The following is a 22,987-nucleotide window of genomic DNA, read 5'->3' as shown; positions in this document are numbered from 1 at the left end:
GAGGGGAAAAAAAAAATGACCCTTAGGCCTGCAGGGCACAGAACTGCTGGAACACAGCCAGGATATGAGGGTCTAATTCAGCAGTGAAGAGCAGGTTCTCCAGGGTCACCATGTACTGCTGGATTATTTGGTGATGCTGTGGACACAGAAAAGGGGATAAGTGTTTAGGTCAGGAGAAAACGCACATAAGCAATCTTGCAGAACATTTTCCTCAGAGGCCCATCCACACTGGAATGATGGGAAAGAACAGGAAAAAAAAAAAGTGGTTTTGCTGGTAGGAATAATAGGCCCCTGAAAAGCCTCAACATTAAGAAAATGTAGGAGTAAACGAGTTCCAAGACAAAACAAAACGATGTTCAATAATTTAAAAAATCCAGTTCTGGCCTGCTTCTGTGTAAACGCAATTTACTTCAAGGCAGTGGCAGCAGCACTTGCTACTATTCTAGATGAGGTTCAGATGCGTCTCTTCCCTAATCAGGACAAAATACAGTATGACTTTTTAAAAGCTGTCAGGACAGGGACTGATCTAGGAAGATTTAAAAAAAAAAAAGGGGGGGTGTTGAGGGGGAGGTGGTATACATTACAAATAAGAATAGCACTGTTACTAAGTAACCATGGTTTTAACCATGGTCCCTGAAACATAAAAATTTGGAATCATTTCCTTTTTTTGGTTAGGGCTTTAACGTATCTCTTTGCAAAAGAAAAAAATATTAAGAGAATTAGCCAGTGATATTAGCCAGTGATCTGTGAAGTATTCCACAAAATAGGAAAACCTCATTTTTTTTAATTAATCTTTTAAAAATAAAGAGGTCATCTGTCTTACTGAAAATCAGTGACTTGTTGAGCCTAACTGGGAAAAAAAATGTCAGAAAATAGTTTCTTCTATGTGTACAAATATAAACTTTAATATACTCAGATTCCTATAGGACTAAGTAGGGGCTGTTAAAGCTTTTTAATTTGACAGTAACTAAAAAATCTAGAATAAATTTTTGTTTGGAGCCTTAAAGCACTCCCCCCCCCCTTTTATGCCTTCTGCTTTAATCACTCTTTTCTAGAACAAACAAATGAGGATTTGGGGTGTTAGTATCTGAAGATACAAAGGATTAGTTTCACTCTCTTACAGATCTTTAAATCTAGCAGAGAGTAGGTGTTGCATTTTGCTTTCTATAAGGACCTCAGAGAAATTAAATAGTGCCTCCAGAAACAAGGTTATCATCTGCACATTGAATTTACAGAGATTCTTAAAATCTGATTACTCTTCCCTTAGCATTTTTTTCTCTATATGTTGTATTACAGCTAGGCTCTCCAAAGAGAATGGCAATTAGGAGTCTGAATGATACAGAGCCAATTTAAGCCTAAATATTGTGATGAGCAGCAGTAGGAACAAATGGACACTAAGGGGCTTACAGGTACTACATAACCTCCTGACAGATTTGATGACTTTTTGAAATGGAAAATCCCTGTGGCTGGGAATAATGATGTTTATTATATAATCAGTTTTCCACAAACCTGTAGGAAGATCTGCTGGAGCCTCTCTATACAGTTCTTATACCACGGTGTTAATACACTGGTCCCGTCAGTTTCACATCGTACCAAGTGCTCAGTCAAGATCATGATAAAACGCTGGAAATGGGGTACAAAGTTCCAGAGGTGTCAGAAAAAATTCTTATACTTCGGAAACAATCAAATTTTTGACCAAGAGACCTCAAAGGTATTGCTTGTTTCACCCTTTGTGGTGTGTATTCATAACTTTCATAATTCAATAAATACTGTCAGTGTAGAAAAGCAGTGATAATGAGTTAGTACATCGTTTTCGGCAATACCCGAAGACCTTTAATGTCTAGATTAACTTATGCTAGTAATTTTTCTTAGAACCTGTTCTAAGGACATAATCAGAAATGTTAACAGGAGTGTATACACAAAAATCTTCAGGAAGGAAAACAATCAATAAATAGATCAACAATTGGGAATAATTAAATATGAAAGAGGTATTTAACAGTAGTATCCATTTTTTTTAAAGCAAGGAGAAATGCTCATGCAAGAATGCTCATTAAGTAAATAACAATTACTTTTATTTTTCCCTTAGAAACTTTTATATATTTAAGATCTTATAAATGAATATGTATTACTTCTGTGATAAAAACATTTTTTAAAACTAAAGAAATGTACTGTTTCTTTGAACATATCAGTGTCCCAAGCCAAGATACCTGAAATATGACAAGGAAGAGATTCTTTTGTTCACTCTGAGCAGATTCCACTTTCTCCTGCAGTCTTTCTATTTGTTCCTCAAGAGCCCCATCTTTCCTGTCACTGCTTCTGTCATCATCATCACTTCGCTACCGAATGCAAAGGAACAAAGGGAAAACACCATTTAGGATTGCAGTGTATTAAATCACATCAAGCAAATCTAAGGATTTTTATTATGTCTGGTCAAATGCTATTTGAAGACTTGTATTCTATAGTAAAAGTACTCCAGTGTCCCAAACATACAGGCAAAATGTCCCAAGTCCTATGAGTACCTCTTATCTAGGCCAGGGAAATTCAGTGGCACTTGGGCAATCGTGGTAGATTTGCTATAAAGCAGAAGTAAGTTATGCCTTTTATAAGACAACCCACTCAAGGAGGAAATATGTGTCACATTTTTCCTCCATTCAAAATGAAAACAGCTTTGAGCTCCAAGGAAAATATACAGCTGATTTTTGTTATTCACCATAGTCTGTTTTATGAAATTGCTGGGAACCCTGAGTTTGTGAACACTGAACTGCTGCTCCTAGGGGAAATACAGGGTTAGGGTCTTGGGAGCCTCTCATCACAACACTTTCATCACCGTAGATCTGCGCTGCCCTCACAATAGCCACCAGCCACGCGTGACACCTGAGCACTTGAAACGTGGTGTGACTGAAGAACTGACTTTTAAATTGTATTCAGATTTAATTAGCTTATAACTAGTTACATGTGGCTGGTGGTCACCATATTGGACACCACATATCTAGAGACCAGAGTGGTGTGAAGTCAAGTCTCTGGAGTTTGTACATGTATAAAATGGGGATGATACCATTTACCTTACAGTATTTTAGATCTGTGTGTTTACATACACTCAGGTATATATGAATGTCTAGATGGAGACTAGCACTCGAACCTGCTCTAGTTCATATAAATCATTAAACTTGCTTCTACCCTCTACTCTGATAAATGTGCATAACTGGAAAATTCTGTCATGAACAATACCAGCACTGTTTGCTAAATCACAGGATACAGCCAACTCACTGTTTCTGCCAAATAGCTAAAATACTTAACTTCTTATTAATATGAGAAGTATGAGAAGTATCTTATAGGCCTGGGAGTGACCCCCCCCCCCACTACCCCCAACCTTACCGGGGGAGTGGTGAACACAGACAATCTTCTCCCTCTTCCCCTCTTGCATCAGAAACTCTTATAGAAACACAAGCGTCCTCCTTCCTTCTCCTCCCTTTTTGGGAAGGCAAACATGAAACTGATCCAGAGATGGTGAACTATGGAGAAGTGAGGTTTGTGGCTTCCTAAACAGGTTCACCGTGCAGAACGAGAGAACAGCAGACCCCAGGTCCGTCCCTTCCTCCACTTCTACAAACAGCTCTGCATGATTTGGTCTCGAAAAAATAAGTTCCCATCAAGGTAATGAATATTCGCAAAAGTTTCTGGTATATTTTCTTTGACCATTTACAATCAACACAAGACTTACCCGTTTATGTTGCCTTGCGAGTTTTTCTTTAGCCTCTTCTAGCTCCTTTTGGATCTTAAGAACATGTTTGTTCATCTTACGAATTGTGGAGTGCAAGATTTCCCAAACAAACAATCTTAAAGTAATAAGGCATTTGATTACTATATGTTAAACTCTACTCAGAAAATAAGACCTCTCAACTTTTATAACCTACTCATTCTTGAGGTTTTATATAGCCTTCTGTTTTTTTTTTTGCGGTACGCGGGCCTCTTACTGTTGTGGCCTCTCCCTGTTGCGGAGCACAGGCTCAGCGGCCATGGCTCATGGGCCCAGCCGCTCCACGGCATGTGGGATCTTCCCGGACTGGGGCACGAACCCGTGTCCCCTGCATCGGCAGGCGGACTCTCAACCACTGCGCCACCAGGGAAGCCCTAGCCTTCTGTTCTTTAGGCAGACAGAATAAGGCATATCTCTCCAGCAACATTATGATTTTTCTTGTATTGTCAACTGTGCAAACATCTAGCTCCACCCATTACTCAGGTGAGCTTCCTGAAGGCAATATTGGGTCCTTGTCATTTTTCTTATTTCCATCCCCTACTAGACACACATAGAAGGTATGTGTATATATTCAATGAAATGGCAAACCAGAAAAAACAGGTTAGGAACAAAAATACATTTTCTCTCTTCTAAATGTAAACACTAAGTATTGCAGCTTGAAATGGAAACAATCTGAGGCTCATTTGCATGGTTTATACTGTTGATATTTAACTAGCACAAACTCAGCCAATTCTCTTGACACATTTAAGAATCTCATTAGTTGATAATAGCTATCACTGCTAGGCTTTTAAGAATGAGATATTTATGTCAACTACTTGCTCAAATACCAGGATCACCTATAAGTGCTTTAAATGTTTGTTGCATAAATATGCATGTGCTTTTTAAGTAGCTTCTTAACTGCTTGTATGTCTATACATTTGGTCTCCTAACCCCAGGATATACAGCACAGAAGAGTACTTCTTTCTACAGATTTTGATCTGGACAATGACAGTTGAAGTGGAAGATAATAAACCAATCATTTCATAAAACTCAAGGTCTAGAATGTTAGCAGATAGGATAAAAGAGCACAGTACTTTAACTCTGGAAGGGGTGGTCAGGGAAGGCTTTGCAGAGTTAGAGTTGCAGGTGTAAATCATTCAGGATAATGGCTAACACCTACTTGAGTTGTCAGTTTTCTGAGATTTTGCAAATCTGAGAATGGTCTGACGTTGCCTTCATTTGTGAGTACCTACTTGGCTGGTATGATAACCTCAGACCACATTCTTTCACCCTAAGGATTCAGTTTATCTCAGACTAGTGTTCTCTGCCAATAACATACAATGAACAGGATAAAGGTTGTGATGGATATTTATGTCTTTGCAAGTAATTTTCCTTTGTTTCCTGTTTTGTGTCAGCTCTTGCTGTCCCAGTCCTGATCAGTTATAAAGCCTATGGACTCAACATCACGTATAAGAACCAAACTTAATGAAAAGCCTCTTTCCTTTAGGAGGAATGAGTCTAGAATGAATCTTCTGTGTATTAAATCAAGGACTTTTATGACAGGTGAGACCTCCCTTCCCCAGAGGCATTCAGGTGCCCACCAGGCTTTCCTCAGTCCCTCCATGATGTGTAATCTATGACGGACTGTGATTTCTACCAGTTCCGGGGGTGCATTTCAGGTCCCCAGTGGAGCTGGAACTCCTGCCCATGTCCCATTGTCTAGTTGAGACCCTGCCATACAGCCTGATCTTCCCTCCCAATAGTCTGGATCATTTATAAGCATTTCTCCTGATTGGCTGAGTCCTAATTCAACTTACGTATATCCCTAAGAGACACTGCAGCCGGACTGGCTGTGTGGATTTCCATTGTGCAAGAATCTTTGCCAAGTCCAATCCTACCAGATTGGGCCATTATATTAATATCAACCTGGTTTGGACCAGAATTTGGAGCTCATGTATAAGGGACCACATATAAACTAATTCTTAGAGAACAGGAACTTTGTAAAATAATCCGTATTACCTAGTAAAGTCACGAGATAGTTCTGAAGAGAAGATCCAATTTGCTACTGCAGCACAGTCAACAATCTGTGTACGAATCATCTTATCTACTAGTACAGCAATCATCTACAATCAGAGAAAATAAATTATTAGGGTAAATCACACTTATATGTAGGCCACGATAATCCCCCTGCTGCAAAACTGAAGTTCATTTTCAGTGGCTATGGAACTGAACAATTTAACCATTAGGTCTTAAGATTTATTTTGCCTTCTGCTTGGCTCTGGTACTTATTGTAAGAATACAAGAACACAAAGATTGAGCAAAAAGAAAAACTCTGAATATTAACACTTAACAATGTTTCTTTAAATTTTAGATGATATATACAAAATATATAATTTCCATCGAATCTTAAAATTTAGAAATACAAGGTAGTTTTATCACAAAAGTCTTAATATAACTCTGAAATTTATTTTAATGCCTCTTTATAATACATGGTATGATAATAGTGTATCGAGATTTGACAAATCTGGAGCTTGTGTTTTAGAAACTGGCTAGACTAGATTATTCTTTCCTACCCAACTGGAGAACCTTCCAAGAAATAAGCATTCTTATTAAGTACTTAAAATGAGCTGAGATATTACAATACCAAACCAAATCATAACAATTGCTCTTTAAAGAATAACTCAAACATCATTACTTTTTCATAGCACTAAAATTACAGATTTAAAAACTGTTCTATAGGCAAGAGTCAAATTTCATGTTCTGCAAACTAAAACGATGGTATTAACTGCCTTATTTTTATACCTGTACAATCAGCACCTCAATATGTCTTAAATAGTTTTTACCTGTGGATGGTTCCGCCAGACCTCAAACATGACTCTTAGAACATGTAATTTTCCTTCATCACTTTCAGCTAGGGTTTTGAAGACTTCATGAAACCTTTTGACAGTGGGGGGAAAAACACCACATACAAACTTATTAAACATTTTAATATTTTCAAAGCCTTTACAGTGCTACTCAGTTTACAGCGCAATATATAAATGCAAAATAACCAAACGTTAACCATTAAGGATATAAAAGGTATGATTAGGATTTCAGTTTGTATGGAATTTGTCATAAAATCTTAGGAAAATTATACTATCATTAGCCTAGGACTATAGTTTACTGTGTATCTAAGAATAGATGAGGGCTAAGGAACTAACACAGGTGCAGTATTCTGACTGTGCCTTCTGTGAGAATCCTGCAAGTCATATACAGACTTGGAAGTTGAGATGGGGTGAGGAGTCTAGTTTCTCTGCTCAACTGAAGGAATATCTGTATGTTCTTTCTTCATTTGGAACTGTAGGACGAGTTAGAAAGTTCTGTCTTTAGATGCCAACCTTTGGGTGGCTCCTAAAAATGTAGCTGGCTCTCAATTCTGCTAACCTTTTTTTAGGAAGATGCTTAGACAAGGTGGCAACTTTTTTTTTTAAATAAATTTATTTATTTATTTATTTATTGATGTATGGATGGATGGATGGCTGTGTTGCTGTGTGTGTGCTTTCTCTAGTTGTAGCGAGTGGGCTTCTCATTGTGGTGGCTTCTCTTGTTGTGGAACATGGGCTCTAGGCATGTGGGCTCAGTAGCTGTGGCTTGCAGGCTCAGTAGTTGTGGCACATGGGCTTAGTTGCTCTGTGGCATGTGGGATCTTCCCAGACCAGGGATCGAACCTGCATCTCCTGCATTGGTAGGTGGATTCTTAACCACTGTGCCATCAGGGAAGTCCCAAGGTGGCAACTTCTTGACTGTATATATGACTGTCCTATGGACTCAGGTTTTTCACTTGTTTCTCTAAAGGTTTATATGAAAAAATGTACATTCTATTGAATATATATACATGCAAACTGTGCTAACAGACTGACAGGAGCCATAGGATGGGGATTTTAGCTACCACAAACCAAAACCCATTGTATCAAATTATATGATAATACTGTTATTAAGATCTTCACAGTCAATAATTTTAGGTAAAAATCAGGATGCCATTGGTGTTCACCAAACAAAGTCCTGAACCCTCAAGACAGCATGTGTGTTCTTGTACTTACTTTGCAAGAGCACTGAAGGAGTGGCTGAATGACTTGGCTGCTAAGTGTAGCAGAGTCTGTACAAAGACCTCTATTTTCAATGGGTTAAAGCTGAATCCTTCATCTGAAAAATAGCCCACAGTAAGAGAGTTAGGAAAATGTTTTAAGTATAGCAATTTTTTGGTCCCTTGCCTGAATCGCTAAACAGATGGCACACTCACATCCAAATACCAAGTGAGACATTCAAGCAAATGTCTTTGAGTACTAATAGATGATAAAAGACTATCACTGATTTCAAATACTCAAAATATAAAACTAAGCATAATCTTAATTCTTAATTTTTTGGGATTGTTTCCCTAATTCTTCTATATGATCCATTTCTTTTTACAAATACCACATAGATTTCCTTGTTCTTATCTCTCTACATGGTGGCAAGATAATAAATATAGTAAAAGAAAAAAATACAGTAAGCCCTTAACAGTTAGGTCTATGTCCTGTTTGAGAATGTCTAAATTTAACATTTTGAATTATACTTTCTAAATACATTTTCTCTAACATCATAATACAAGTTTCTTAAAAAAATCTAAACAAACAAAATCCCAATAATAAATAACCCAAACACCATTAATGTTTTGACTGTGTCATTTTTCTGTGCACGTCATTATGTAACACATCTAACAACAAAATCTGCCCCCCAACAAATGGTTAACCTAGTTGTCCCAGTAGACTTTTCATCTCTTTTACTGATTTTTTTGTTTTAGTTATTGTAATTTTCAAGATGTTTTAATACGACATAAAGCAAGTCCCTCTCATTCTTTTTGTCTTATCTGTTGATGATAAACTTATAGTTTAATTTGGAGAGAAAATCCAACTTTATAATATACCAAGTCTTTCTGGGCAGGAAACTCTCTAAAGTGAAAAGAGGGAATGTTTAAGGGAGAAGATAGCTGGGTTCTGGGAACAATGGTCAGGCTGGACAGGCCAAACAAATATATTGCTTTATGAGTATCCCATGAGATTTAAGAAAATTATGTTTATACTTTTAACATGGCCCATACAGAGTTCCATTCAAGAAATATTTAATTCCCTTACCATCATCGTCATCCTGGTTAGGATTTGGTACATCTTTCAGAATGCTGAAGATTTCATCATTGGTTGCTTTACTTTTAAAGGCAACAGCTAAACAGAGGGCAACCGAATGTCCAGGAAGAGAGTCTAAGCACAGAATGGGGAGGAGAGTAGACCAGGTTTTAAGACTATTGTTGCAATTAGTTAAATACCTGAGAAACCTTAAAAAAAAATTATTTTCTTTTAAAATAGAGCACTCTTTCTCCTAAGATCAATATTCTGTATAAAGATAACCACATGTGGAAGTTTCATTTGATAGGGCAATGGTTTTTTCACCTAAAATAAAGCATAAGAGGTAATTCTTGCCCCGATACTTCCTTAACACGGAGCTAACTGAAATTCAGAGTATGAGGGGTACTGATCTTCCTCAGGGATGAGGGTGAGGGGACACAGCTGCAGCTGTCCTTTGACAGTCCTCAAATCCCTAGGCCTCCGTAAGCTGAGAATCAATGTATTCTCTTTGATTTTGGTCAATGTACCCTTCCTCCTCCCTTTCCCTAAGACAGTGGAAACTAAATTTGGGTTTGAACAACGTGAAGGCTGCCAACTTAAGACAGATTTTTTGCTTTTCTCTTCTGCTGAGTCCACACACTTGAATATGTGTAAGCCAGATGCTCATGTGCTTTGACTCCACATGTTTACTGGTGGTTAATACCTGTTGAGTCCTTACTGTATTATATTGTACTAGTATATACTGATATACTGTATGGCGTCACCAGAACAACTACTTTTAATGTACGGTAGACAAAGAGGTAACAAAAAATTCTGACGTAGAATATGAGTTACTAAGCACTTGGAATGAATAAAGTCAATTACAACAGGTCACATGTGCTGTGTGCTCTTCTTGAAAGTGGGAGAGAAAATACGTGAAGAAAAACAGAATCCTCTGCCACTGTGATGTCTACATTCTAGGTGGAAAACCAAGATATTCACATAAGAAGTAGCCAGAGAGCAACACAAAACTGGCTTGCATTAAAAAATATTTAAAAGACTGGAGCTTGGGCTAGACCCTGGAAAGAGAACAGGAATCAGAAGAGAAAGGGCTTTCTAGAATGGGATAATGGCACAAAGGCAAACGCAAGAAAGCATAGAAGAAGTAAAAAAGGAAGTGGGCCTGGCTGGAGTGGAGGTTAGTTTGAGAAGAACTGACAAATCATAAAGTAGGAATGACAAGAGGGCCTTAAGTGTTAGGCTATTTCTATGGAAAAAAAGAAAGCTCAGTGTTCAACAAAAGTCTGAACTCTTTGATATCAAAGACTGTACCTTATGGTTCTCTGAGCCAGTACAAAGCAGAAATCAAAACTTGGCACTTACAAGTACCACATCAAGCTTTGCTTTTTCAGGAAAAGACAGTGGTCAAGAGCAGGGCTGCTCAGTATCTGACTCTGGGCTTTACCACTCAAAGCAATCTCACTCTGGCTCTTTGAAGCCATTTCCTCATTGTAAAATTTGTAAAATAAACATACCTATTTCTCAGAGTTGTTTTAAGGAATACGTGACATTGTAACATAGGAAATGTACTTAGCATTGGAACCGAGTTTATTTCAAGGAAAACAGGTGTAGTCTGAGGTGCAGGTGGAGAACCAGGGGTACAATATGAGAAGGCAAGGGAGAGGAGTGAGTTTCAAGATGCAAAGAACTGCTACACAACACGAACTGGAAGGCTCATGGAGGAGCTGTGTTCAGTGCCATGTGAAAAGACTAACTTGGAAACTCCACACCTAACTCTCTACCAGTGCTCACCAATGTACAACCTTACCTTCATTAAGTGTAAAGCACAAAATGGCATATCAAATTATATAGCCCCCCCCTCGATTTATAGTGCAACCTCAGAAATGATGTGACCAAAAAGTAAGAAAAGCATGTTCAAGAATTTACTTCTAGCGGCATACTGCTGGTCAAAATACAGTCTATGTGCACCTGAACTGTTACCAGATATTAATCAGTTCGAGTAATCTCCATTGCCATGACAAACGTATTTTCATTCTATTAAGTTCTGGCTATAAATTCATCTTGCTATACTTAGCAACATTTAAAATAATGTCATGGGTATAACATTATAAACAATATTAAAAGAAAAAAGTAACAAGCCAGTAATAACTAAGTAAATCATAATAAACCTTCAAAATGATAGCAAATAAAACAATAGAGGTTAGTGAGAAATCACCTTTCAAACAGAAAATATAAACCCAAGAAGAGAAAAAGTTCACTTTCTCCACCTTAGATAACCGACTTAAGAGAATACTTGCATTAGTACCTTTTAAAAACAGGATTTGTTTTATTACTTACTGCTACTTTCATCTCCATACTTGTAAATGCAGGTTGGGTTTGCAGGACATAGAGCTGAGAAGGTAGGAGGGACAATATCTAATATACGCTGATGGTAAGACAACCTACAATACAAATAAGAGCCTCAGAAAATATCATTCATCAGTTCCATTCTTCAGTAACATCCAACTTACCCAGAAGGTCACAATCTCCAACACCCCGGACTCAGCTGACAACCAAGAAATAAAAGAGGACAACAAGTCTTTTAAACTGTTGTCTAGGCCAGCACGAGAACTCAGGCCTTCTTCAAAACTTACTGGTTTGCACTAGGTGTGGGCCACTGGGTCCACAAGCCTGGAGGCCAGGTATGTGGGGTGGTGATGGTGGGGTGGGATGAGGTAGAGGAAACCGTTTGTATGGTTGGGAGACTTGGTTGGGTTATATTGCAGCAAATAAATACTTATTGAGGCTAATGGGAACCAGGTTTCTTAATGCCTGCAAAGGTATTTACAAATCATGGCAAAGGGGAAGGCTAGGAAAAAAATGAGATGTTTGGTTGGAATTGGAGGGATACACACATCTAAGTGGATATAAAAATAGTTACAGATGTGTGTGTGTGTGTAGAAATATATTCACTACCCTTGTCCATCCAGAGGGCCTAGAACCAATGACACCCCAATAATAACAAGCACATCAAGTGTCCAGACCTTGCTTCCTAAGTGCCATGCTCCACTAAAAGAAACTCGGACTCCTTGAATAAATAGATGATTCCAGGAAAGGGGCAAGGAAACACAAGATAAGCCTGGAATATCTTGTGCCAGAAATAAGGAAATGCTCAATGAATGGAGGGGGACATTAAAGAAGAAAAAAAAATGGACACAGGAGCCACAAGGGACTCCCAATGGACAAATCAGGGACAATCTGAGCATCATAATTAATAAAGACAGTAATGAATTAGAACCCACTGAATGAAATAGTCCCTACTGATATATAAACACAGGAATTAATAAATGGGTGAAAAAGGAAAGCTCTTTCTTACAGTAGAATGCCAACTAATAAATGTAGAAAAAATAATAGACAAAGAGAATCATCACTTGGCAATTACCACAGTGGTGACAGATAAAAGTACAAGTTGTCAGTGGAGGTCTGATAAAGAACAGGATGTAACCTCAGAGTATTTCCCACAAAATATTAATCAACTACAAAGGGAAAAAATGGTGAATTTAAGTTAGAGAAGCCTGACATGGCCATGTAATCAAGGTTAACATCTCTAGTGGTGGGACAATGCAAGACTTGAGTCATGAGGGCGCCATCAAGGCAACACAACAAAGTAAGGCCTACATTCTTTAAAACTGACAAGGACATGAAAGATAAAGAATAACAGCTGTTCAAGATTGACTGAAGAGGGCTTCCCTGGTGGCGCAGTGGTTGAGAGTCCGCCTGCCGATGCAGGGGACATGGGTTCGTGCCCTGGTCTGGGAAGATCCCATATGCCGCGGAGCGGCTGGGCCCGTGAGCCATGGCCACTGAGCCTGCGTGTCTGGAGCCTGTGCTCCGCAATGGGAGAGGCCACAACAGTGAGAGGCCCGCGTACTGCCAAAAAAAAAAAAAAAAAAAAAGATTGACTGAAGAAAATGACAACTAAATGCTACACACGTTCTATCCAAGAATTCTGAAAGGGAAAAGACATTGTTGGGATGGTTAGCAAAATTTCAGCAGCATCTGTGGATCATATAGTGGTATTACTGTATCAGAGCTCATTTCCTGATTTGGGGAGCTGTATGCTGGTCATGTAGGGAGTGTTTTTGTTTTGAGGAAATATACAACTGACCATTAAAGGATGCTTGGACATCATATCTGCAACTTGTTTTCAAAGGGTTCAGAAAAAGACCAATATAAAGGGTAGATTACATACACAGAGAGGGAAAAAGGACTAGGACATTAGAACAAATGTAGTAAAATGTTAACTAGGGAATCTAGATGAACACTATACAGAGCTCTATTTTGGCAATTTTCCTGAAATCTGAAATTATTTCAAAGTCTATTTGACAAAAAAACCTTATTGGCTTAATTCACATAGAATCCAGATGGCATGGTTGCCCAAGTTTTTCAGCCTAAATCTTGATTACAAACTGAAAGGGAAGAGAGGTAGGTACTTGGATTTTAAAAATAATATTCTAGACATACATCACAAATGCAGAGAAGGGAAAAATACCCCCACAGAAATTAGAAGACCTAAGCCAAGGAGAAAACACAAAGAACTTACCTCATACATTTTTCTAGAACTTCTCTTACAAACTTTGGTTTGGGACTTTCTGGATCTTGAGTAAGACAATCTGACCTAATGAGGAAATATAGTTTTGTAAGTTCTTACACATGATCTGCAGCTATACCTAACCTGTACTTAGCTACAAATAGTTCCCTTCTACCTAAATTATTACATTTATATACATACAAAAAAAACCCTAAATCTTTCAGACTGTGAAGAAGATTGCTTTTATATTATAGTTTTAAATATTAACTTTTTTAAAAAAATGGCAGACTGTAGAGAGAAGAAAGATATAATATACATAACACTGCTTACCAATCTTCCCAGCTCCAACGGAACTGGAAGTTACTTAGATGATGGGAAAACCAATTAATAAACCTATACAGAGAAGTGGGGTGGGGGGACAGAAAAGGATGAATGGTTGCAATTTATAACAGGAACTTACATAATCCTTCAGACAAAACCCGATTTCCCCCTACGTACAGCTGTATTTTCTCCTACCAGTTACCCTTTTCTGTGCAAATCCTGTAACTCACCTTCTACTTCAAAAAGTAACAGTCCCCCATTTCACTCCTAACAGTGCTATCCTTTTTAAGTGAATAATTGATATGATTCAAGTGCCTGTTTTATATCAAGTACCTTATATATGTTTATATAATTTAATTCTCACAATAACTTCTGAGGAATGTATTATTTTCCCCATTTAACTGACAACGAAACAGAGGTGTGAGGTGCAAAAATAAAAAAGATTAAAAACGTTTTATAAACGGACGAGCCAAAGTAGTCTCTCATCATCATACCACACCCTTTCACCACAAACAACAAAATATACCATCAAAGCCCCCTTTTCTCTTAAAAACACATCTGATCTCTCTGACTAGATAGGGATCACCTTAGTAGACTGTATAACACTGTGAAATTTTTAAGAGCCCAATGAACACTTGCTGAATGAATGGCATAATAGGGATGCCCAGCACAACTGATGGTTTATTAATTAGACTGGGAAAAAAAGCTCAGCAGACACCTTCTTAAAGCACATCCCTCATGTATCTATAATTTCAGTCATTACAATTACTCAAGATAATAGGTCAACAACACAGGATAGCCTTTACTGATAATTTTCAAATATCGCATTTGAACAGCAGACATGACAGATTATGGAAATGTTCAATATCTGTCCTGATCTACTTTGGAAAACTGACAGAAGAGAGAACACCAGCTAATAAAGGTAGTACATAATAGACCTCACCCAGAAGATGACAACAGGCATGAAATTACCACAGCTATAAAAATCCAATATGGCCTTTTGTATAAACTGAGTCTTGGAGCTGTAGTTACATAGTAGCTAATTATTTTAGAAGCAGATACTATTCATAAACAAAATTACATATTATATAAACATAAATATACAGTATTAGACTCTGCTTCTACATATGGGTTAGCATAAAACCTATTTTAAAAGCTTACCTACCCAATTACAGAGGGAAAAGTGTAACCATACCAAAGAACTAAACAATGCAATTAAAGAAAACCTCAGTATGGGCATCATTTCATGTTGAAAATTAAACTAGAAAGTGTAATGTTATAACAATTACAAGTTTTATTATATAAAGGATTATTTGTGGGAGGCAAGAAAGAAAAACCAACTTGGAAATTCTTAAAAAGGTGATTGTTTTCCTTATCAAATTCTTTTATAAAGTACAGGGAGAAGAAGCTGCTAACACTCAGTACAGAAATAAGGCAATTACTGTACCTGTCTACGCATGTAGTATTCATCGTGTCCAAACGCATGTATAACATTTCAGTTGCCTGTGCAAGCTGTGAATTTCAGGATAAGGAAAACTATACTCTCCTTGAAAATAAGCTGTGGTAGAAAAAATAAATAACATTTCTTAGAAGTCTATATAGTGACTAATAATGCTGAGCTTTGTTTCAAGTAATTGATCTTTGAGGTATCAGTGATGTACATTTGATCTGTATACACCCATGAAATCGAGATAATGAGCATTTACATCATCTCCAAAAGTTCCCCATGCTCTTTTGTAATCCATTCTCCCTTTTGCCCCTCATTTATGCCCCCAAGCAAATATTGGTCTGCTGTCACTATATTACTTTGCATTTTCTAGGATTTTGTGTAAATGGTATCATATAGTGTGAATTCATATTTGTTTGGCACCTTTTATTCAATATAATTATTTTGCAATTCATTCATGTTGCTGCCTGCATTGAAAATTTGTCCTTTTTTTTTTTATTACTGAGTAGTATTCCACTGTATAGCTGTAACAAAATTTGCTTATCCATTCTGTTGATGGATATTTGGATTGTTTCCAGTTTTGGGTTATTACAAATAAAGTTATGAACATTTATTCTCTTGGGTAAATACTCCAGAGCAAAATGGCTGGATTGTATAGTACACGTAATATTTAACTTTTAAAGAAACGCCAAACTGTTTTCATGAAGTGATTTAAACCCACAAGCAGAAATATTTAATAATCTCTTAAAGTCAGGCCAAAGAGAGTACATTAAAAACAAAGGAAAGGATACAACTTGGGGTAGAGAGCCAGGCTGAAGTTTACACAGTTCAATGAGAAGTGTTGTGTACATCACATCAATGTGAGGGGGTGCTGGAAGTTGAAACAGCTCTGCAAAGATCACCTACAAAGGAATTACAAGTCAGAACTCAATTCAACAGCTATCTACACACTTCTACTATTAGAAACACCTCAATGTTCTAAAGTCTAACTCTATGGTATTCATAATAAAAAAAAATTACTTTTTAACCTTTAAAATTATGCTCTTTAAAACACAAAGATCTACAATTGAATACTGTAATGAAGATTTCTTATCTCTATAACTCAATCAAATAAGAATATGCAAAAATTAATGCTTAGTTGATACTTCCAGAGAACTGTCCAATTTCAACTCTGGAAGTATCAGAGTTAATTCAGGGAGGTACAGTTTACTGGGGACTCACAGATCCACCAGAGTTTCATTCCTATAAGAAGTAAAAGTCCTTTGTAGACTCGGAGGATGGGAACAGAAGATAGTTATTAACTCATTCTACACTGTTACTATATTCTTGGTATTCCAAGACTTTTTTGCCATGCTCTCGTTCACAAACTTGTTTCCTTCCTCCTTATATAATGTGTGGACCATCTATCTCGACTTCTAGAGCCTGGTCTGCATTCCTTCTTCTCACTCCCATCTCCCATACTTTTGTATGAATTTCTACACATTTTGCACATTTAAAAATATGACTTATGTTTTGCATTTCAACTGACATGTCACTGAGTCAAGTTCATAGCCTAACCACACTCTCAAGTTCTATAAAGAGAACAGATGCAGCATTTCTAAGGAAGTACATAGGTATAGTATGAATAAAAAGTGAATCAAATGATACATAATTATGCTCACTTTGAGTATTTTAACATAAATGAATAATGCAATTGACAGTTTGGGTCAAGTGAAAACACTGTTTTTTGGGAAATAAATCTCTACAAGGTGTTCAACTACGCTACTAGTATCATCCTTCTGTATGACTTCATATGGAATCAAAAGCATTATCTATTTTTTTCCACTTCCAAAACAACTGGCTCTTTTGATTTCTAAGAATAAATAAGGATTCCTACTTATCCCTACCCTGTGATACAGGAAATAATACACTAGTCAGGGGTATGCTAGTAATAAGAGGCCAGATAAACACAGTTAAAGATGGGTTATCTGCCTAAAGAATACAGTATTTTAAAATATTTAAGCCTCTTATACATCTGTTAAGTGGACAATGTATTGATAGAGTTAGAGGTAACTTACATTATCCATGATAACTATTCATGAATGAAGATATACTATCAATATATAAATAAATTATAGGCAACTCAAAATTCCATTTGTACACTGGGCTTAACCTCCTCTTTTCTCTTTACTAACATGGCTAACAGAGCTCCAAAATTGAAAGCAATTTCCTCTCTTCTCTATTAATTTTCAGCACCTGCCAAGTAGCAAGAACAACAAAAAGGCCAAGGGTAGATTACACTTTACAGTCAACAGAAAGATTCTGAAACTTAAAAACAAGCTCCACTTGGAATGCATACCTCAACTATGTGGTAGTTCAAGGGGATCTTGTTCTTCCCAGGATAACTCACTAGCTGTGCAGCACTATATAAAAAGTGTAATTTAAGTTTAATGAGTATACACAGATATATGAAAAACTAAATAAGCAGTTTCAAAAACAGTGTATGTAGATATAAAGGAAATCTTTTTCTGAAATGTTCTAGATTTCAGTTACTTAACTACAGCACAGATTATTTTGTCTACCATAAGGAAACTCTTTAATGCATGCAAAACTCCTTAGAAGATCAAAAGGAGTGTAAGTGGGCTTCCCTGGTGGCGCAGTGGTTGAGAGTCCGCCTGCCGATGCAGGGGACACGGGTTCGTGCCCCCATCTGGGAAGATCCCACATGCTGAGGAGCGGCTGGGCCCGAGAGCCATGGCCGCTGAGCCTGCGCGTCTGGAGCCTGTGCTCCGCAACTGGAGAGGCCACAACAGTGAGAGGCCCTCGTACCGCAAAAAAAAAAAAAAAAAAAGGCATATAAGTAATAATAGTAAGGAAGTATATTCAGATCTACTAAAGTAAAATGTTTTATAAGGTAGACCATTCCCAAAATACTATATTCCTTTCCATTTTAAGATCTAAACCAAAACTTTCCAAGGTTTCAGAAAATATTAAAAATAAACTTTTCCAAAGCTTGATGTCTAACTGCTAGGAAACAGCAAAACCATTAGTATTCATTTATTCCCACAACATTCATACCAAAAACAGCTTGCCATTCAAGTTAAGTTGTCCAGAGCACATGGCAAATATCCATACAAAAGAGCAGGCATCATATGCATATTACTATAAAGCACTACAGTACTATACAGCATCCAGGAAAGTACTATTTGAGGGTGAAGTGCCTCCAGAAAGCTAGAGATCGGTCTTAGCAAGACAGGGCATCAGGAAGAGAGGAAGATTTTCTTACTCTTAACGTACATTTGCTCTTACTAAATCATCAAGATTGCTACTTTTTCTCCACTCTACTAAAAGTACCATGAAAAGCATCTTACCAAGTCTTCCTTTCCTTCCAGTGGGACTTAACGATGCAGTGAAGATTCTCTTCTATCACAAATCTTTCCACTGAATGACTCCCTGGCATTACAGGACCCTGGAAAGAAAACCAAATACATATACTCCAGACCTAGACAAAATATTATTTTTCATTTATTCAACAAATATATCAGAGCTTATTATGTTCCAGACACTGTATTAGATGCTGGGGATAAAAGTTCACAAGTGTGAAAGCTCTGTATTTCAGCAAATTTGTTCACTTATGTCTACAAGAGAATTAGAATGTCAGCTATAGTGTTTTTTCTACTGCATCTGACACTGTACTATCCTTGCCCACTTCAAGTCTTCAATGAAGCAAACTAAGTAATTTTTGTATATTATTAGTCCTATACAGTTTATTTTTATTTATTTTTTTAAATAGAACAAATCTAAGTTTATTTTTTTTATTATTATTTTTCTTTAAACAATTGCCAAGACTGGAATCAAAGATAAATAGAAGGCACAACAGTTTTGCTCCGGTTTTGTGTTATTCAGATTTTTGAAAATTTTTGGGGTCTTTTTGGTTTTTTTTTTTACAAATACAAATTAAACATGAAAAAACTCTACTTCAAAAAAAAAATCTAACAGTTCAAGAAAAGCTTATCAGTTGCATTCTAGACATTTAAAACCTATCTTACAGTTTAAATTTCAATGGTAAAAACAGGTTTTGGAACTGTTTTGCAACCACGTATCCAAAGAAAAACTCTACTAACACCTTTTATTCAGTTTTTAACCATACCAGAGAGAATCTAAATTGTCAATTTTTCCAACGGCAATTTTTCCACAGCAGAAGGTAGTCATGACTCTCAAAGAAGAGACAGTTTGGGTTCTTCCTGTCTTCAAAATGTTTATCAAATCCTGTAATTCTCACAGGCTTTTGAAAAATGTAGAAAATAAGTAAAAAATATTCCAATGAATGAAACATACCAAATGTCAGTAATAAGCAAGACAATCCTTTGGGGAAACTGTTAAAAAAAAAAATCCAGTCTGTATATGCAAATAAAGCAAGGAAATGCAGTCTTTTTTTTTTTTCTTCTTTAAAAATCCATTTTTCCTAAAATATCATTCCACAAAACTGGAAGTGAAGGACTAAAAGGTGGGGGGGGGGGTGAGAGGGGAAGGAGCACACACCAGTAACACAAAAAGTAGAACTGTACAAACTTAAGCAGTTTATCATAGACTAGGATCAGATTCCAAGATACCAAAGGTAGGCTGAAGAAATCACCATTCTGTGGGAGCTAGGGTTTGTACTGCTGCCTGAAGATCGGTGAAGAGCAATTCACTGCCTTGGAGCAATGCCCGTTCCCACTCCAAATCCTGGTTTCTGCACCATGCCTCCACGGGGTGGGCCTCTCACCCCACCACCCAGCCCACCTCGAGGGCCTCCAGGTCCCCGAAAGCGGTAATCTCGGCGATCCCCTTCCCGGGCAGCTTGAGTCTTCTTTTCTTCCACATTCAGACGGACCTCACCTCTGAACATGATGGGCCTGTTGTTAAGCACCTTCTGAACAGGTTCAGAATCATCAAACACAATGAACCCAAAATTAGGTAATTTCCCACCACTGTTAATACGCAGCTCCACCACATTCCCATAATTCTGAAAAAAATCTTTAAGCTCTGGTTTGTCCACCTTATGAGGCAGGTTGCCGATAAAGAGTTGGTGACTGTCAGGGTGTCTCACGATTCTTCGGGGTTCAACGTCACCTTGCTCACCAGCCTCACAGACTGGTCTAGGTCCCCTCTGGGGAGGAACATTTATTCGCTGTTCTCGCACCCTTTGATCCCTCTGAGGCCTCTGCGGTGGAATGTGAGATTCAGGCTTAGACTCTGGACGAGGCTGTGAAGCTGGTACTTTAACAACATGAGGTGGTATCCCAGTAACTGGAACAGCTCCACTGGGTGGAAGGTTCTTACTGGTCACAGATGCCCAAGAAAAGGTTCTCAAGTCCTCCTGCACTGTCTGGCTATGTCTGCAGGCGCTGGAGAACTCTTCTGAGCATCCTCAGGAACAGTTTCTTCCAATACTGGCTCAGACTTTTCCTCTTGGACTTCAGACACAGGTTCTTGCTCTGGCTCTGGTTCAGGATCAGGCTCTGGTTCAGCAACAAGTTCTTCTAAATGTTCTTCTAAGTCATTGCTAACAGTTTGATCATAGAAAGTTCCAGAATCATCAGGTACCACCTCAGGTGTCTGCTGTCTTTCTTCAGGTTCCTCTACTTCTTCTTCAGATTCTTCCTGAGGCTCAGTGACAAAGCCACCAAAGACCTCATCTTGGTTATCTGAAGATATCATTATGAACATAGAACTTATTTGCAACAGAGCCCTCAGGAGCAAGGACAAAGGTCTGCATGAATCTCCTCAAAGCCTGGTGGTTATTAGAGAACAAGCCCATCACCTGGACCACCACACATCATTCAGGGTGGCATGAGCATCGACATGACGGATCTTAGTGTGGCAATTGGTGAAATTTTGTGACATCACTTTCCTATGGATTTCTTTCTGTCCATAGACCGCATCTGCTGGCTTTCCATTTGAATCCAACCCCCATGGACATAAGAAGAGTTCTTTCCACAAAATCTGTGTAGCATGTCTGAGGCCTGGTTCAACAGTGTGTAATACTGTCTCACAAATTCCTGCCCGACCAGCAGGGGACTAGGCTTCTCCATAACCATTGCTTTGGTCAATTTAACCTCATTGGGGCATTTCGGGAGTAAAGAAGAGACACACAAGTTGCTCTGCACAGTGCCTGGCACACAGCGAGGGCTTGGAAAAAGGTTAGCTATTATCATCACTCAATATCCATGAACTCACTGCTCCCCCCTTACTCCCTGTAAAACCTAGGAGCAGCACTTCTGCTTCCCGAGTTGAGAAATTCTCAATGCACTTTCGTGTCCCCCACCCAAAGAAAAGCCTCCTCTGGTCTGGGTTAAGCTGGAGACCCCGTCAGGGGAGGAAGGACTCCGCGTGCAGGGGGGCAGGAGGGAAAAGCTACCGAGCCGGCCGCACGGGGCCCCAGGCCCCCGAGATCACCCTGGGGCCCGGGCGGCAGCCGCGGCTCGCTCTCGCCCGCCGTGGCCATTACAGTTTATTTTTTGAAACCATGGGACTGGATTACTTCCATAAAAAACATGGAGAGAGGGAAAATTTTGTCTTGAACACTATGTAGACATAAAAAAATCATGTATGCACTGAAAGATATCCACACTACGCTGTTTTAAAAAAGGTTGAAGAACATTATCTACATGATATTGTTTAATTAAAAAAATATGCATAGCAAACAGGTTCAATGAGTTTATTTACTTATTACTTACTACTTAATGGTGACTTTTACTTTAATCTACTTTATCATTTCTAATTAAAAACAAAACAAAACATTTTTTGAAAGCCCAGAACAAAAAAACCAAATCCTCTTCAAACAGATATTTTGCATATTTATGCTCTTCTGGCAAAGGATGATGGGCACATTACAGAGGCAACACCAATTAAGTACAAATAGTACAGGAAAAGCAAATTTTGAGGTGCCATTCTAATGTTCCCCTAAATACCTAATCACAAAGATTCTAACAGTCTTACTGTAAATTAGACTTCCAATTATATATACTCTAATTAGACCATTACATAAAGTTAACTAAAAGCATTATATATGCAATATTGCAAGTGGGTAGCAAGTTGATAATTTTGTATATATAACCAATTATCCAACAACTTGTTACCCTGAGATAGAGTATACATACACTAAAATTTCCCTGGTCATAAGCAACTTTCCATAGAAGAGAGAAGACAGGGAAAGAAAACTCAAGTTTGACCTAAGGTGGTAACATTGGTTCTTATGCCAGTGGTTCTCAACTGGGGGAAATTTTGCCCCTAAGGGGACATCTGCCAATCTCTGGAGACATTTTTGGTTGTCACAACTGACATGCTACTGGCACCTAGAAGGTAGAGGCCAGGGATGCTCCTAAGCATCCTACAATTCACAGGACAGCCCCACAACAAAGGATTATCCAGCCCAAAGCATCAATTGTGCTGAGGCTGAGAAACTCTGCTCTATGCTGACTGGAATGTACTAAGCAACAGGTATCGATAGTACTTTAGCCAGGCGAGTTTCTTTTCAGAACCAGCCCAGTGATCACTGTGCTTGCTGCCTGGGTATTAAAGTTAAGACAGTCATGGGCTTCCCTGGTGGTACAGTGGTTAAGAATCCGCCTGCCAATGCAGAGGACACGGGTTCAAGCCCTGGTCCAGGAAGATCCCACATGCCGTAGAGCAACTAAGCCCGTGAACCACAACTACTGAGCCCATGTGCCACAACTACTGAAGCCCGTGTGCCCAGAGCCTGTGCTCCACAACAAGAGAAGCCACTGCAATGAGAAGCCCACACACTGCAA

At 38.3% G+C, this 22,987-nt stretch overlaps 1 protein-coding gene and 1 pseudogene across 6 annotated transcripts in view; both read right to left on the bottom strand.

Moving 5' to 3' along the window:
- NCBP1 (nuclear cap binding protein subunit 1) overlaps window positions 1–22,987 on the bottom strand; it is a 44,240-nt gene continuing 21,253 nt past the window's right edge. For 3 of the 5 annotated variants that reach the window (XM_079925734.1, XM_079925736.1, XM_079925737.1), the window contains 16 exons: window positions 18,563–18,660; window positions 17,842–18,013; window positions 17,551–17,616; window positions 16,004–16,114; window positions 15,213–15,277; window positions 13,775–13,837; window positions 13,457–13,531; window positions 11,212–11,315; window positions 8,887–9,009; window positions 7,816–7,918; window positions 6,580–6,673; window positions 5,756–5,859; window positions 3,722–3,836; window positions 2,208–2,336; window positions 1,510–1,623; window positions 1–136 (listed from right to left, as the gene is read on the bottom strand). In XM_079925734.1, coding sequence (XP_079781860.1) covers window positions 23–136; window positions 1,510–1,623; window positions 2,208–2,336; window positions 3,722–3,836; window positions 5,756–5,859; window positions 6,580–6,673; window positions 7,816–7,918; window positions 8,887–9,009; window positions 11,212–11,315; window positions 13,457–13,531; window positions 13,775–13,837; window positions 15,213–15,277; window positions 16,004–16,114; window positions 17,551–17,616; window positions 17,842–18,013; window positions 18,563–18,660 — 1,650 coding nt within the window. In that variant the 3' untranslated portion in view covers window positions 1–22. The remainder of the gene's footprint in view (window positions 137–1,509; window positions 1,624–2,207; window positions 2,337–3,721; window positions 3,837–5,755; window positions 5,860–6,579; window positions 6,674–7,815; window positions 7,919–8,886; window positions 9,010–11,211; window positions 11,316–13,456; window positions 13,532–13,774; window positions 13,838–15,212; window positions 15,278–16,003; window positions 16,115–17,550; window positions 17,617–17,841; window positions 18,014–18,562; window positions 18,661–22,987) is intronic. The other 2 variants (XM_079925735.1, XM_079925738.1) reach the window with 1 other exon arrangement.
- LOC307188414 (ras GTPase-activating protein-binding protein 1-like) lies at window positions 19,730–21,325 on the bottom strand (annotated as a pseudogene). Its single transcript has one exon. The product of its transcript is annotated as a ras GTPase-activating protein-binding protein 1-like (transcript).

The sequence above is a fragment of the Stenella coeruleoalba genome (assembly GCF_951394435.1).
Source record: "Stenella coeruleoalba genome assembly, chromosome: 7".
Taxonomy (NCBI): domain Eukaryota; kingdom Metazoa; phylum Chordata; class Mammalia; order Artiodactyla; family Delphinidae; genus Stenella; species Stenella coeruleoalba.
This window is presented reverse-complemented; position numbering and strand designations above follow the sequence as displayed.